The sequence below is a fragment of the Cetorhinus maximus genome, chromosome 19 (assembly GCF_964194155.1).
Source record: "Cetorhinus maximus chromosome 19, sCetMax3.hap1.1, whole genome shotgun sequence".
NCBI classification, from domain to species: Eukaryota; Metazoa; Chordata; class Chondrichthyes; order Lamniformes; family Cetorhinidae; genus Cetorhinus; species Cetorhinus maximus.
Window position 1 is genome coordinate 66,758,990 of NC_135897.1, and position 11,391 is coordinate 66,770,380.

Genomic DNA, 11,391 nt, shown 5'->3' on the forward strand with positions numbered 1-11,391 from the left:
GAGGTTTTACCTGGCTGTGAAAGTAAAAAGGAAATAAGCCATTGGGTGCTGAACATACTGCTCGGAGGATGAAGTAACCACGTAAAGCAGAGTGCAACATATAACCATAGCAGGAGATTTTTGGTCGTGTTAAAAGGTAAATGGGAAATCTGTTCTCTGTTTTTTAAAGTATAAGTTGCTTACAAAAAGAAAATAGTGTTAGTCAATAGTTTTTTTTTAGTCACTCATTACAGTAAAAATTTTAAAACCTGAAATTTTGACGTGTCATTCTTTCAGCTGTTAACCGGAAGTTCAAAATTTTATTTAAAAGTTATCAGTCTCTATGGTGATTGTAACAATAGAACAATTCCCTCGTCCCCCACACCGAATACCTACCAACAAAAATACCTCCCAAATCCACTTATTAGAAAAAAAGAGGACAGTTGTGACTTCATAGTTTCCCTTATTGTAAAGTGATCAATTAACTTTCAATATCTTGACATCAACATTGAACTACCTAGGTTGCTCGCCACAAAACTAGTATCTGCAATAGTTAATCTCTACTTTTGGAGTACTGTAAATGAGCATTGCGCACCCCCTAGTTGACATTTCCAAATTTAAAACACAGAAACCATTTTGCTTGACCTGGAAAGTTTTGAACTCAGTAGTGTAAACTACACAGCTCCATTTACCAAAGCGCACATATAAAATGGGGCTTTCAATTTGGAGTTCTACTACTACTTGGCATAATTTAAGTATGTTAGTTTAGAGTGGCTTCAAGGAAGCAACTATAAAAGCGATGAGGATTGATGTTTTGGAACGTAAACAAATGATATTTTTATGTTTTATAAAACTTGCATACTCAAACTTCCAATGCTCGATTGATGGGCCATTCTTTTAACAAGAAAAGGTCCCAAACAAATATTTTCACTATCAGCTCAGGTGGGTGGCACGGCGTTAATTTTCTTTCTCACCCTATCTTTGGGGTAGAACTTTCGGGTCGGCGAGTGGGGGCGGGCCCGCAGGCTGGCGTGTAAAATACACGCGGTGACGTCAGGTGGGCGTCCCAACGTTACTGTGCGTCATTTAGATTTTCAGTTCGGCGGCTGCGCTGCCAAATTGGCTGTGTGCCCACCGAACTGTCAAAGACCTATTAAGGCCTGTTAAAAACTAATTGAAATAATTAAATGAGCTGCCCGTCCAACCTTAAGGTTGGTGGGCAGGCAAAGAGCCCAGGCGGCCTTCGCATTTTTCATGGAACCTCATCCATGGGCGGGATGAGGGTTCATGAAGTGTTTAAAAATTCAATAAAAATTTTTTTAAAAATTCATTGACATGTCCCTGCTCATGTGACACTGTCACATGAGGGGACATGTTTTAAAAGTTTTTAATTTCTTTATCTGGATGTTTAAAACTTAAACAAATCTCCCTGAAGCACCTTTGTGCTTCGGGGAGATTTCTGCACTCTTTCGTGCGCATGCGCAAAAAGGTGCAGGCCCTAACTCAGGGAAACCCCCACCCACCCGCCCCTGCCAGCACAGGGAACGCTCAGTGCTGCTGGGCAGGCCTTAATTGGCCCACCCACGTAAAGTGGCAACATGGCCCCGATCGGGGGCACCGATTGGGTTCACACCTGCCCCTGCACAACCACCCCCCCCCCATCCGGGAGGAAATTTCTGCCCAAGGTGTAGGTGACTTTGTTGAGGTAAGCCATCTGCAATGGTCATCCTTATTTTCCATTCTCAAAAAATTGATTTCATTCTTTGGACAGAATTATCTGAATGCAGAAAGGTGTTTTAACATCAGCCCATCAGTGGCACCAAAATTTATATTGTAATTTTATGTTGATAAAATTTTAAGTCTAATCAGCTGGGTATTATCTTGAAAATAAGTAATCGTATAATCTCTTAAAATCCTCTACTCAAGTTATATTCAAAAGGCAACATTTTATTTCTTTTGTGAGCAAACAGAAATAAGAATTAAATGGAATAAACTCAAAAAACTTCAGTGGCAGATTGATGTAAAAGCTTACTGATAGGCACTAAACTGGTAAAAGTCTTTTTAAATTATTAAAAGAGAAAATTATGGTTTTAACTATATGAAACTATCCTTGTTCACTGGATAGATTTTCATTCAGGTATATTAAATAAAAAATTATGGTTTGCAGAAGAGGAATTTTAAATATTTTCAGGCAAACTTTTTTCAGTTTTGCATATTTCTCTTCTGCCATGAAGACTTCTCTCTTCATCATTGTCAACAAGTCTTCTGCAAAGGAGTTAATTCAAAAATGGTGAGCTGGACTTTGTCAGGATACTTTTCCCATTTTTACAGCTGGTATATTTGTTTGAGTAAAAGACATCTAAAACCAAATGCACATACCTTCGAATCATAGGTTAAGTCAACCGTGTGGACTACAACACCATCATATTTCAAATTTTTCCAGAATGAGTATTTGTTCGGATCTAACAACTCTCCCCCCAATCCTAACAATCCAGACCTAACAACTCTGCCCAATCAATACACTGAAAAAAAGGAAAATGTTACATCTGGAAAGTCAAGTTTTTAATTTGTTTTTCCCAGCAGATCCTGGAACTCCTTAATAAATGTGCAAATGTAGAAAATAATGGTTTATAAAAATCATTTAAACTTCAGTTTCCATATTCAGTCCATTATTTCCACTCGGGTCAATCTGTAGGTCATTTTTACAGCCATCAACCGTGGATGGAGCCACTGACAATTGTTGTGAAGCAGCATCTGTCCCAGCATTCTTGGATATTCCTAAAAAATACAACATGTAAGTATGACAAATATGATCCCACAATTATCATTTGCTTTAAAGCCTGATTCAAAATTGTGTTATATTTTCAATGATCTTTTTTCAGTCAATTTGGTTTGAGCTTATCAATATAAAGGACAGTAGAGCCGAGGAATGAAAGAGTTTCAATTATTTTGGCAGCAAGCATCAAATACTCTTAGGTTAGGTATAGCACAAAGCAATGCAGAGTAAAACTCCTTCTATTCTGGCGCAGTTTGCTTCAGTCAAATAACAGAAGACCACCTGGACCACAGATATTTTTCCATTCCCCACATCAGTCATTCTGTAGGCACTTCAAGTGAGATTGCCAGTTAATGACAGTTTTATGCTAAGAGCCAACATTCACTGGGAGTTGGGTGAAAATAGCCCTAACTCATTTTACACAGGTGCCGTGTAGTAATCAGAAAGTGAGAACATTTAACCTTTCATTCTGGATTTGATTTGAACGCAGATCTCCCCCAGACTCCAGTGTTATCCTGACCATATATGATGTTCTGATCTGCTAAGGATGAAATTTCAGCAGCAGCTTCAAAAAAAATTCTCTTTTAAATCCACAGTACCACATAATTCCCAAAGTTTCTTTATATTGATTCTATTTAGATGAACACGTTGGCCCCTCCTCCCACCAATGGCCTAATGGAGAACAGCATCACTCGATGTACGAGTCTAGTGGCCTAGTTATGGTATTGGATGACAACCCAGGTTAGCACCAGAAAATAATCAAATTGTCATAAACTGCCATCTTCAGGGAATGGAACCTGTCATCACTGTCCATTTGAGCTTATACATAACTGCGTTCTACACTGTGTGAATGACTGAGTGAAAAAGATCTGCCTTGTCTGAAAGGCCCACATCCCAATAATATTTTGTTTTAATTAAAAAGTTTCCAGTTTTGGTTCCCAGAGTTACCTAATCTCAACTGGGCAGAACAATTAGATGTTTCAACCAGAGCTAACAGCAAAGTTAACATGGTTTAAATAATTCACAGCATTAATACTTCGAATACACAATGGAGAACACATTCAAAATACAGACATTCAAACTTCTATAGACATGAAGGCTTACTTAAAACAGTTGGTGTTGCAGACAGCTGCTTTAGCTATTCACTGCCAGATCTGGCTAGACCACATTATTCGCCATCAGCTCCTGCTTTCGTTTGCTAAAATTGCTCCCACTACCAGGATCAAACTGGAATGCAAAAATAACCCCTGGCTTCTTTCCTCTACTGCATCTTTTTAAATCCCTCTCCTGTTTCCATACACCCTTGCCGTCAACAATAAGTGAGAGGAGCTCATGGACTTCTGTCACAAAAATTGAGGCCATCCGATCAGCTGCCTCTGCCACTTCCCTTCCTTCTCCTAAACCATTTTGCCAAACTTCCTCTAAAGGTGCCCCCTTCCCTGCCTCTGCACACACATTATTCTCTAGTTTCTCTCATATATGTTATCTGAGCTCATTGTGTTCATGAGACCCACCTCCTGTTCCCTCGACTTTACTGCTGACCACCCAACTTTCCTTCCTCGTTCTCACATTAGCCAATATTGTCAATGGGGTTCTTTCTCTTTCAAATCTGCCATTATCACCCGCTCCTCAAAAAGCCAACCCTTGACCCCCACCATCCTTGCAAACTACTGCCAACCATGTCCAACTACCCTTTCCGCTCCAAAGTTTTTGAATTTGTCACCTCCCAAGCCCATATCATCTTTCCCAGAATTCCTCCAATGAGGTTTCTAGCCCAGCTATGGTACCAAAATAGCTTTTAGCAAAGAGATAAATCACATCCTATGTGATTGTGACAAAGGTAAGCTATCTCTCATAAACCTTCCCGACCTGTACGCAGACTTTTACACGGTTGAGCATATCATTCTCCTTCAAAACACCTCTCCACCATCATCTAGCTAGGAAGGACTGCATTCACCTGATTCAATTCTTATCTATCCATTTGAAGCCAGAGAAGCACCTGCTGGTCTTCTCTTCCCACTTACAGAATGTTATCTCTGGTGACCCCAAAGGATTTATCCTTGGTTCCCCTTCCTATTTCTTAGCTACAAACTGCCCCTCAGTTTTCACATGTACGCTGACAACACCCCGTTTTACCTCACCACCATCTCAATTCCTTCACTGTCTACAAATTATCAGACTGCTCGTCCGACATCCATTACTGGATGAACAGAAATTTCCTCCAATTAATAGCAAAGGCATCGTCTTTGGACCCCCGCTACAAATTGTTATGGCACAGTGGATGGTAAATGCTGAGCTGTTCAAATCCCAGAGGGAAACTCGAAACAACTGCCACAACTATTTTACAATTTATATTTATTTCGAGATGCATACCTTGAACTCAGTAGTAATAAGACGACCAAGTCTTATAGGTTTCTTACAAAACTTTATTAATAAAAAAAATGATTTTAAGCACACACATAGGTTTACAAATTACTACTATGATAACTCCTGGTTAATCTAACTACCAGTTACACCTCTGTTAAGGCAACAATATAACACATGGATTTTAAAAGATCCAGGCAAAGTAACACGATACCCTGAACAGTTGAATTCAAAGTGAGTTTTCTTCACTTCAGCTCATGTGAACAGCAACTTGAGGCTTAGAGGCTGGAGGCTTTTCACACTTGTTAGATCTTAGAATTCCTTCCTCTTACACTTAACCTCATTTCTTTTATACAGGTTTCTCCCTTAATGTAAATCCCATTGTTCCAATAAGTCTTTTCAACTCTACTTTTCTAATAAAAATCTTTCATAGTACCAATTTTATCAGTAAGCTTTGGGAAAAATAAACACACTGGGCAGAATTTTACAAGTCAGCGAGCAGGGGCGGGGCCTGCTCACCGAAGCGTAAACTGACACACGATGACATCAGGGGGAACTTCTGGCGTCACCGCGCCCGATTTAAATTTTCAGGAAGGCAGGGGCGCAGCAAAATCAGCTGCACGCCCGCCGACCTGTCAATGGCCAAATGAGGCCATTGACAGGGTTAGTTAAGTAACTAAAGGACCTGCCCATCCAACCTTAAGGTTGGCGGGCAGGCCAGGAGCCCCGGCAGGAACTAGAAAAAACATGAAACCTCATCCACGGGCGGGAGGAGGTTTCATGGAGGCTTTAAAAAATTTTAATAAAGATTTTGTAAAAATTATGGACATGTCCCAACTCATGTCACATTGTCGCATGAGGGGACATGGAAGGGAAATTTTATTTTTCTATTTTTGTCTTTTTTACATGTGCAGCCGATCTCCCTGAGGCTGCACTTAGCCTCAGGGAGATGAGTGTGCTCTTTCGTGCGCATGCGCAAAAGAGCGCACTCTCGATTTTGGGTTTCCCCCCCCCCGCCCGCACAGAGAGTGCATAGCGTTTCTGTGCAGATGTCACACTGGGCGGGCCTTAATTGGGTCGCCCAAGTAAAATGGCGCCGTGCCTCTGATCTGAGGCACCGTTCGGAAGCGCGACTGTACGCGCCCGCCCATCAACTTCCCCACCCCCCCGACGGGGGGAAAATTCAGCTCACTGTTTGGCTTCTTCTGGTTAAGTGTAACATTTCACCACCTCTTTTGAAATTCAAATTACTCTGGTGTATCTAAAAACGCAAATTTCCCCATTATGACTCACATTCGAAAACTTCAGCCATGTTTACCTATTTAACATTTCAAACATTTCAGCCTTCAGACCTGTCTTTAATTCGGTTAAGTCCCACACACAGACACACACTAATCCTACCTTACAATAAATTCCAATAACAATTCCTGACAAAATTCTAATCACTAGTTATCAACCCCATTCCTCTTCCTGGCAAGTGTCTGAGGCTGAACCAGACTGTTTGCAACCTTGGTGTAATATTTGACCCCAAGATGGCTTTCGACTGCATCTGCATGCCATCAATACTGCTTATTTCCACCTCCATAACATCACCCAACTTTGCCCCACCTCGTGCTGAAACCCTCTTTTACATCTCTGTTCCCTCTAGACTTAACTATTCCACCTCACTCCTGGCCAACTTCTCACATTCTACCCTTCGTAAACTTGAGGTCATCCAAAACACTGCTGCCTTTGTTCTTACTTGCATCAAGTCCTGTTCACCCATCACCCTATGCTCGCTGACCTATATTGACTCCCAGTTAAGCTGCCCCTCAATTCTGAAATTCTCACCCTTGTTTTCAAATCCCTCCATGACCTTTCCCAAACCTATTTCTGTAATCTGCTCCAGTCCCACAGCCCACCTAAATACTTGCAATCCTCTAATTCTGATCTCATGAGCATCCCTGATTTTAAATCGCTCCACCATTGGTGGCCATGCCTTTAGCTGCCAAGGCCCTAAGCTCGGAATTTGCTCCCTAAATGTCTCCACACTCTTTGCTCCTTTTAGCAAGTCCTTAAAATCTACTTCTTTGGCAAGCTTTTGGTCATCTGCCTAAATATCACTTTATGTGGCTCAGTGTCAAGGTTAAGCACCTTTTATTATGTTAAATGCTGTATGAATACAAGTTGTTCTTACTGTGTAAAGATGCAATAGTGCAATAGTAGTCTTCAAAAGGGAATTGATTAAACGCTTGGATGGAGAAAAAAAATGCAGGGATATGGGTAAAAGTGGGACTATCTGAATTGCTCTTTGAAAGAGGCACAGACTCAAATGGGCCAAATGGCCTCCTTTCATGCTGTACTATTCTATGAAGGATACATGAATATTTCATTTGAAAGTACCAGACAACCAGACAAAGGCAAATTTAGGCTTAAAACTCTGTACCTGTTTTTTAAAAAAAAGGCAGTGTCATTTTCCATTTACCTTCTTGTTCTATACAATTCCGAATGTTATTAACTTGTCTATCCTCTATACGTCTTCTGGTATTCCTGAAAAAACAGCGAATTCCGGGAAAACACGCCCCTCTTCTCTTCCTTACGTCTGTAAGCAAAATAAAAGTTTATTTGTTTCTTGTTTCACCAAAGCAAAACAATTTAATTTACTGTTCCATTTTTTATCATTACTTTCTGTTCAACTAACGCTCATTGTCTGTAAGAACAACAGGAGGGAATAAATATCCCTCTTCCTGGCAGTATCATGATAAGCAGTACTGCACACCCCCCACCATTTCATCACTTACTGATTAAGGAGACCAATGTTGCAAGTAAATTTAAACATGACCTAAGTTAGTGGAAATCTAGAAGTACATAATTTCTGTAATCTCTTAAAATATGTATATTTATATATTTTTTGCAGCTTCCATGAAAATCTACAAACCTAAGCCTTCAGATTTAAAGAGCGAGCCGAAATTACAGGCTGTAAAAGATAGAAGTAATCGAGTCTGGATGTGACAAAAGATATGAACGAAGGTTTCAGCAGCAGATGGCTTCATGTGATGTTACAGCAGTGGACGTAGGCAGCTTATGTGATGGAAGGATATTGATTCAGAAACTCAGCTTAGGTTCGACTAGATAACAAGTTCACAAACAATCCTGTTCAACACGATGGTGCCAAGGGATTGAGATGCAGTGTGGAGTTGCACCAAAAACCAAAAAGCAGTGGGTTTCCCAATGTTTAGCTGGAGGAAATGATGACTAATCCAAAAAAAGATTTCGGAGAAGTATTCCAGTAACACAAGTGGAGGGGTCAAAATAGGTGATGGAGAGGTAGTGTGGGATGTCACCAGCATACATGTGCAAGCCAACTCCCCTCTGTGGATGATGTATTGAGGGGGCAAGCATTTAGATGAGGGAAAAAGAGTCAATGATGGTTCCTTGGGGAACTTCTGAGCTAACGATGTAGGGTTCAGAGGAGAAGCCATTGTAACAATGCAGTCGGTGTTATTGAATAGGTAAGAGTGGAGCCAAATGAAGACTGTCTAAACAAGCTGAACAATATAGGAGAGGCACTGGAATGGTGTAATTAACTATCTCAGATAGAAGAGGCTCAGAGAAGTATAATGCACCTCAGTCAGAGTCACAAAGGATAATGTTTGTACCTTTCAATGGATAGGCTTGGGATGTGGAAATGGGCAGATAAGTGGCAGATGGAATTTAACCCTGAAAAGTGTGAGGTGATACACTTTGGAAGGAGTAATTTGACAAGGAAGTATTCAATGAACGGCATGACACTAGGAAGTTCTGAGGAACAAAGGACCTTGGCGTGTGTGTCCATAGATGTCTGAAGGCAGAGGGGCATGTTAGTGGGCATGTTATCAATCGAGGCATAGATTACAAAAGTAGGGAGGTCATGTTGGAGTTGTATAGAACCTTGGTGAGGCCACAGCTGGAGGACTGTGTGCAGTTCTGGTCGCCACATTATAGGAAGGATGTGATTGCACTGGAGGGGGCGCAGAAGAGATTCACCAGGATGTTGCCTGGGATGAAACATTTAAGTTATGAAGAGAGGTTGGATAGACTTGGGTTGTTTTCGTTGGAGCAGAGAAGACTGAGGGGCGACCTGATGGAGGTGTACAAGATTCTGAGGGGCATGGACAGGGTGGATAGGGAGCAGCTGTTCCCCTTAGCTGAAGGGTCAGTCAGAAGGGGACATAAGTTCAAGGTGAAGGGCAGGAGGTTTAGGGGGGATGTGAGGAAAAACTTTTTTACCCAGAGGGTGGTGACGGTCTGGAATACGCTGCCTGGGAGGGTGGTGGAGGCAGGTTGCCTCACATCCTTTAAAAAGTACCTGGATGAGCACTTGGCACGTCATAACATTCAAGGCTATGGGCCAAGTGCTGGTAAATGGGATTAGGTCGGTAGGTCAGGTGTTTTTCACGTGTCGGTGTAGACTCGATGGGCCGAAGGGCCTCTTCTGCACTGTGTGATTCTGTGAAAAGTGAAAAATTGATTAAGAGATTCAAATAAGAAGTTTTTGGGGAAAAAAGGACATAGATCAGGGAAATGCATGTTTAAAGACCTTGGAAATCAAGATGGTTAGTGCTCACAAAACTTAAACTTGAAAAACTTAACCATATATAAGAGAAATAAGTACAAAAAAGGACCCCTATAAAATTCACTTTTGGGCCAAAAATTCCAATGACACGAGGCTGCCTTCTCACCTTATGCACATGGCACTGACCCCATTGCAAATTGTGAAGTAAGCTAATTTACAGATGCAGGGGCATGTGGGCTTTGTAAATACACATTAAAAGGGCCCCTGAAGACTGTGGCTTTACCCATTCGCTTTAATCCTGAATTTTCTGTCTAATCAACTTTCTATCCATGCTGCTACATTTCTTTGTGGCTTTGAGTAATTAATAAATTAATTAGAATTCACAATAAAGCTTTTGCTTGCTAAGTGTGTTCTCTCATCAATTGAAATAGGAGGAAATTATCTTGCTGATTTCACTAAATATGTCAGAAGATTTTACAGGAAATTCTTGAAAGAAACTTGCTTCTTGACAAATGCTTTCACTGCCTACCGTCTTTTTGCAAACGATAGACTTGGGATGTGGAAAGGTGGAAAATTGTTTGGAGAGATTCAAACAGGAAGTGATATGTTCATTTGGAAATTGAGATTAGAGATTAAAGACATTAATTCAATAAAACACTTGAGTTCCTCTGCTAGTTTGCTGGAAGCTTCTTCAACTCAAATTCGTTTAAATAGGAATCTGCAATCCGACCCTCTTCGCCAGAATGTGATATCTTTGCAGGACAAAAACACTGTACAGCATGAAGTCTGGCACCAAATTGAAAACTGGTTTAATCTGTGTTGGTTTATGTACATACACACACAAATAGCCACAAGAGGGCACTATTACAGATATTTGCATAAAGAAGCATCTGAAAATACCAACAAAAAAGGGAAAAAACACCAATTTAGGATGATCTTTGGATCCTGTCTATATTTTAACACGTATGGTTTATTCTGTGTTTGCAGAGAATATGATGGGAAAAATTAGGATTATGAAATATCCGCCATAGGCATTACAGGATTATTTCATACACATTAAAATATTACTGTTTTGCTTCTTTTTATATAATACTTCCAATGGTTTCACAGCATCTCTTGGGCTTCAGCCATCTCAGGAAGAGCCCTGTTGTATCGATATAGATCAGTATAATAGCATAGTGGCTATGATAGTGAATCAGTAATCTGGTGGCCTGAATTAATAATCCAGAAACATAAATTAAATGTCACTGTGGAAGCTGGGGAATTTAGTAAATTAAATAAGACTGGAATAAAACACGAAAATTGGCAATGGTGACCAAGAAATGACCAGATTGTCATAAAAACCCATCTGGTTCACTAATGTATTTTAAGGAAAGAAAATTCCCTTACCTGGTCTGGCTTATATGTGACTTCATGTCTACAGCAATGCGGTTGTCTCTTAAATGGCCTAGCAAGCCTCTCAGCGGTATCAAAACATGCTACAAAAAGCTATAACCCACATGGACTCTAGTAGTTCAAGAAGGTGGCTCACCATCACCTTAAGGGCAATTAGGGATGGGCAATAAATGCTGCTCTTGCCAGCAATGCCCATATCATGTCAATGAATTAAAAATTATTAAAATATACCTCAATACATTTTGTGGCATTTCATTCTCCAGTTCATTAGCCCTGTTCCATGTCTAACCAAAACAGAAAATGCTGGAAATACTCAGCAGGTCCCGCAGCATCTGTGGTCACA

General features: G+C 40.6%; 1 protein-coding gene and 1 long non-coding RNA gene across 3 annotated transcripts in view; one reads left to right on the forward strand and one right to left on the reverse strand.

Annotated features, from left to right (window-relative positions):
- LOC144693875 (uncharacterized) overlaps positions 1-11,391 on the forward strand; it is a 16,495-nt gene continuing 5,104 nt past the window's right edge. Inside the window, exons 1-2 of the long non-coding RNA XR_013579612.1 lie at positions 1-136; positions 2,675-2,773. This is a non-coding gene — a long non-coding RNA (uncharacterized LOC144693875). The remainder of the gene's footprint in view (positions 137-2,674; positions 2,774-11,391) is intronic.
- LOC144693874 (uncharacterized protein C2orf72 homolog) overlaps positions 2,520-11,391 on the reverse strand; it is a 30,281-nt gene continuing 21,409 nt past the window's right edge. For both annotated transcript variants that reach the window (XM_078563998.1, XM_078563997.1), the window contains exons 2-3: positions 7,584-7,700; positions 2,520-2,757 (exon numbers count right to left, since the gene is read on the reverse strand). In XM_078563998.1, the coding sequence (XP_078420124.1) occupies positions 2,621-2,757; positions 7,584-7,700 (254 nt within the window). In that variant the 3' untranslated portion in view covers positions 2,520-2,620. The remainder of the gene's footprint in view (positions 2,758-7,583; positions 7,701-11,391) is intronic.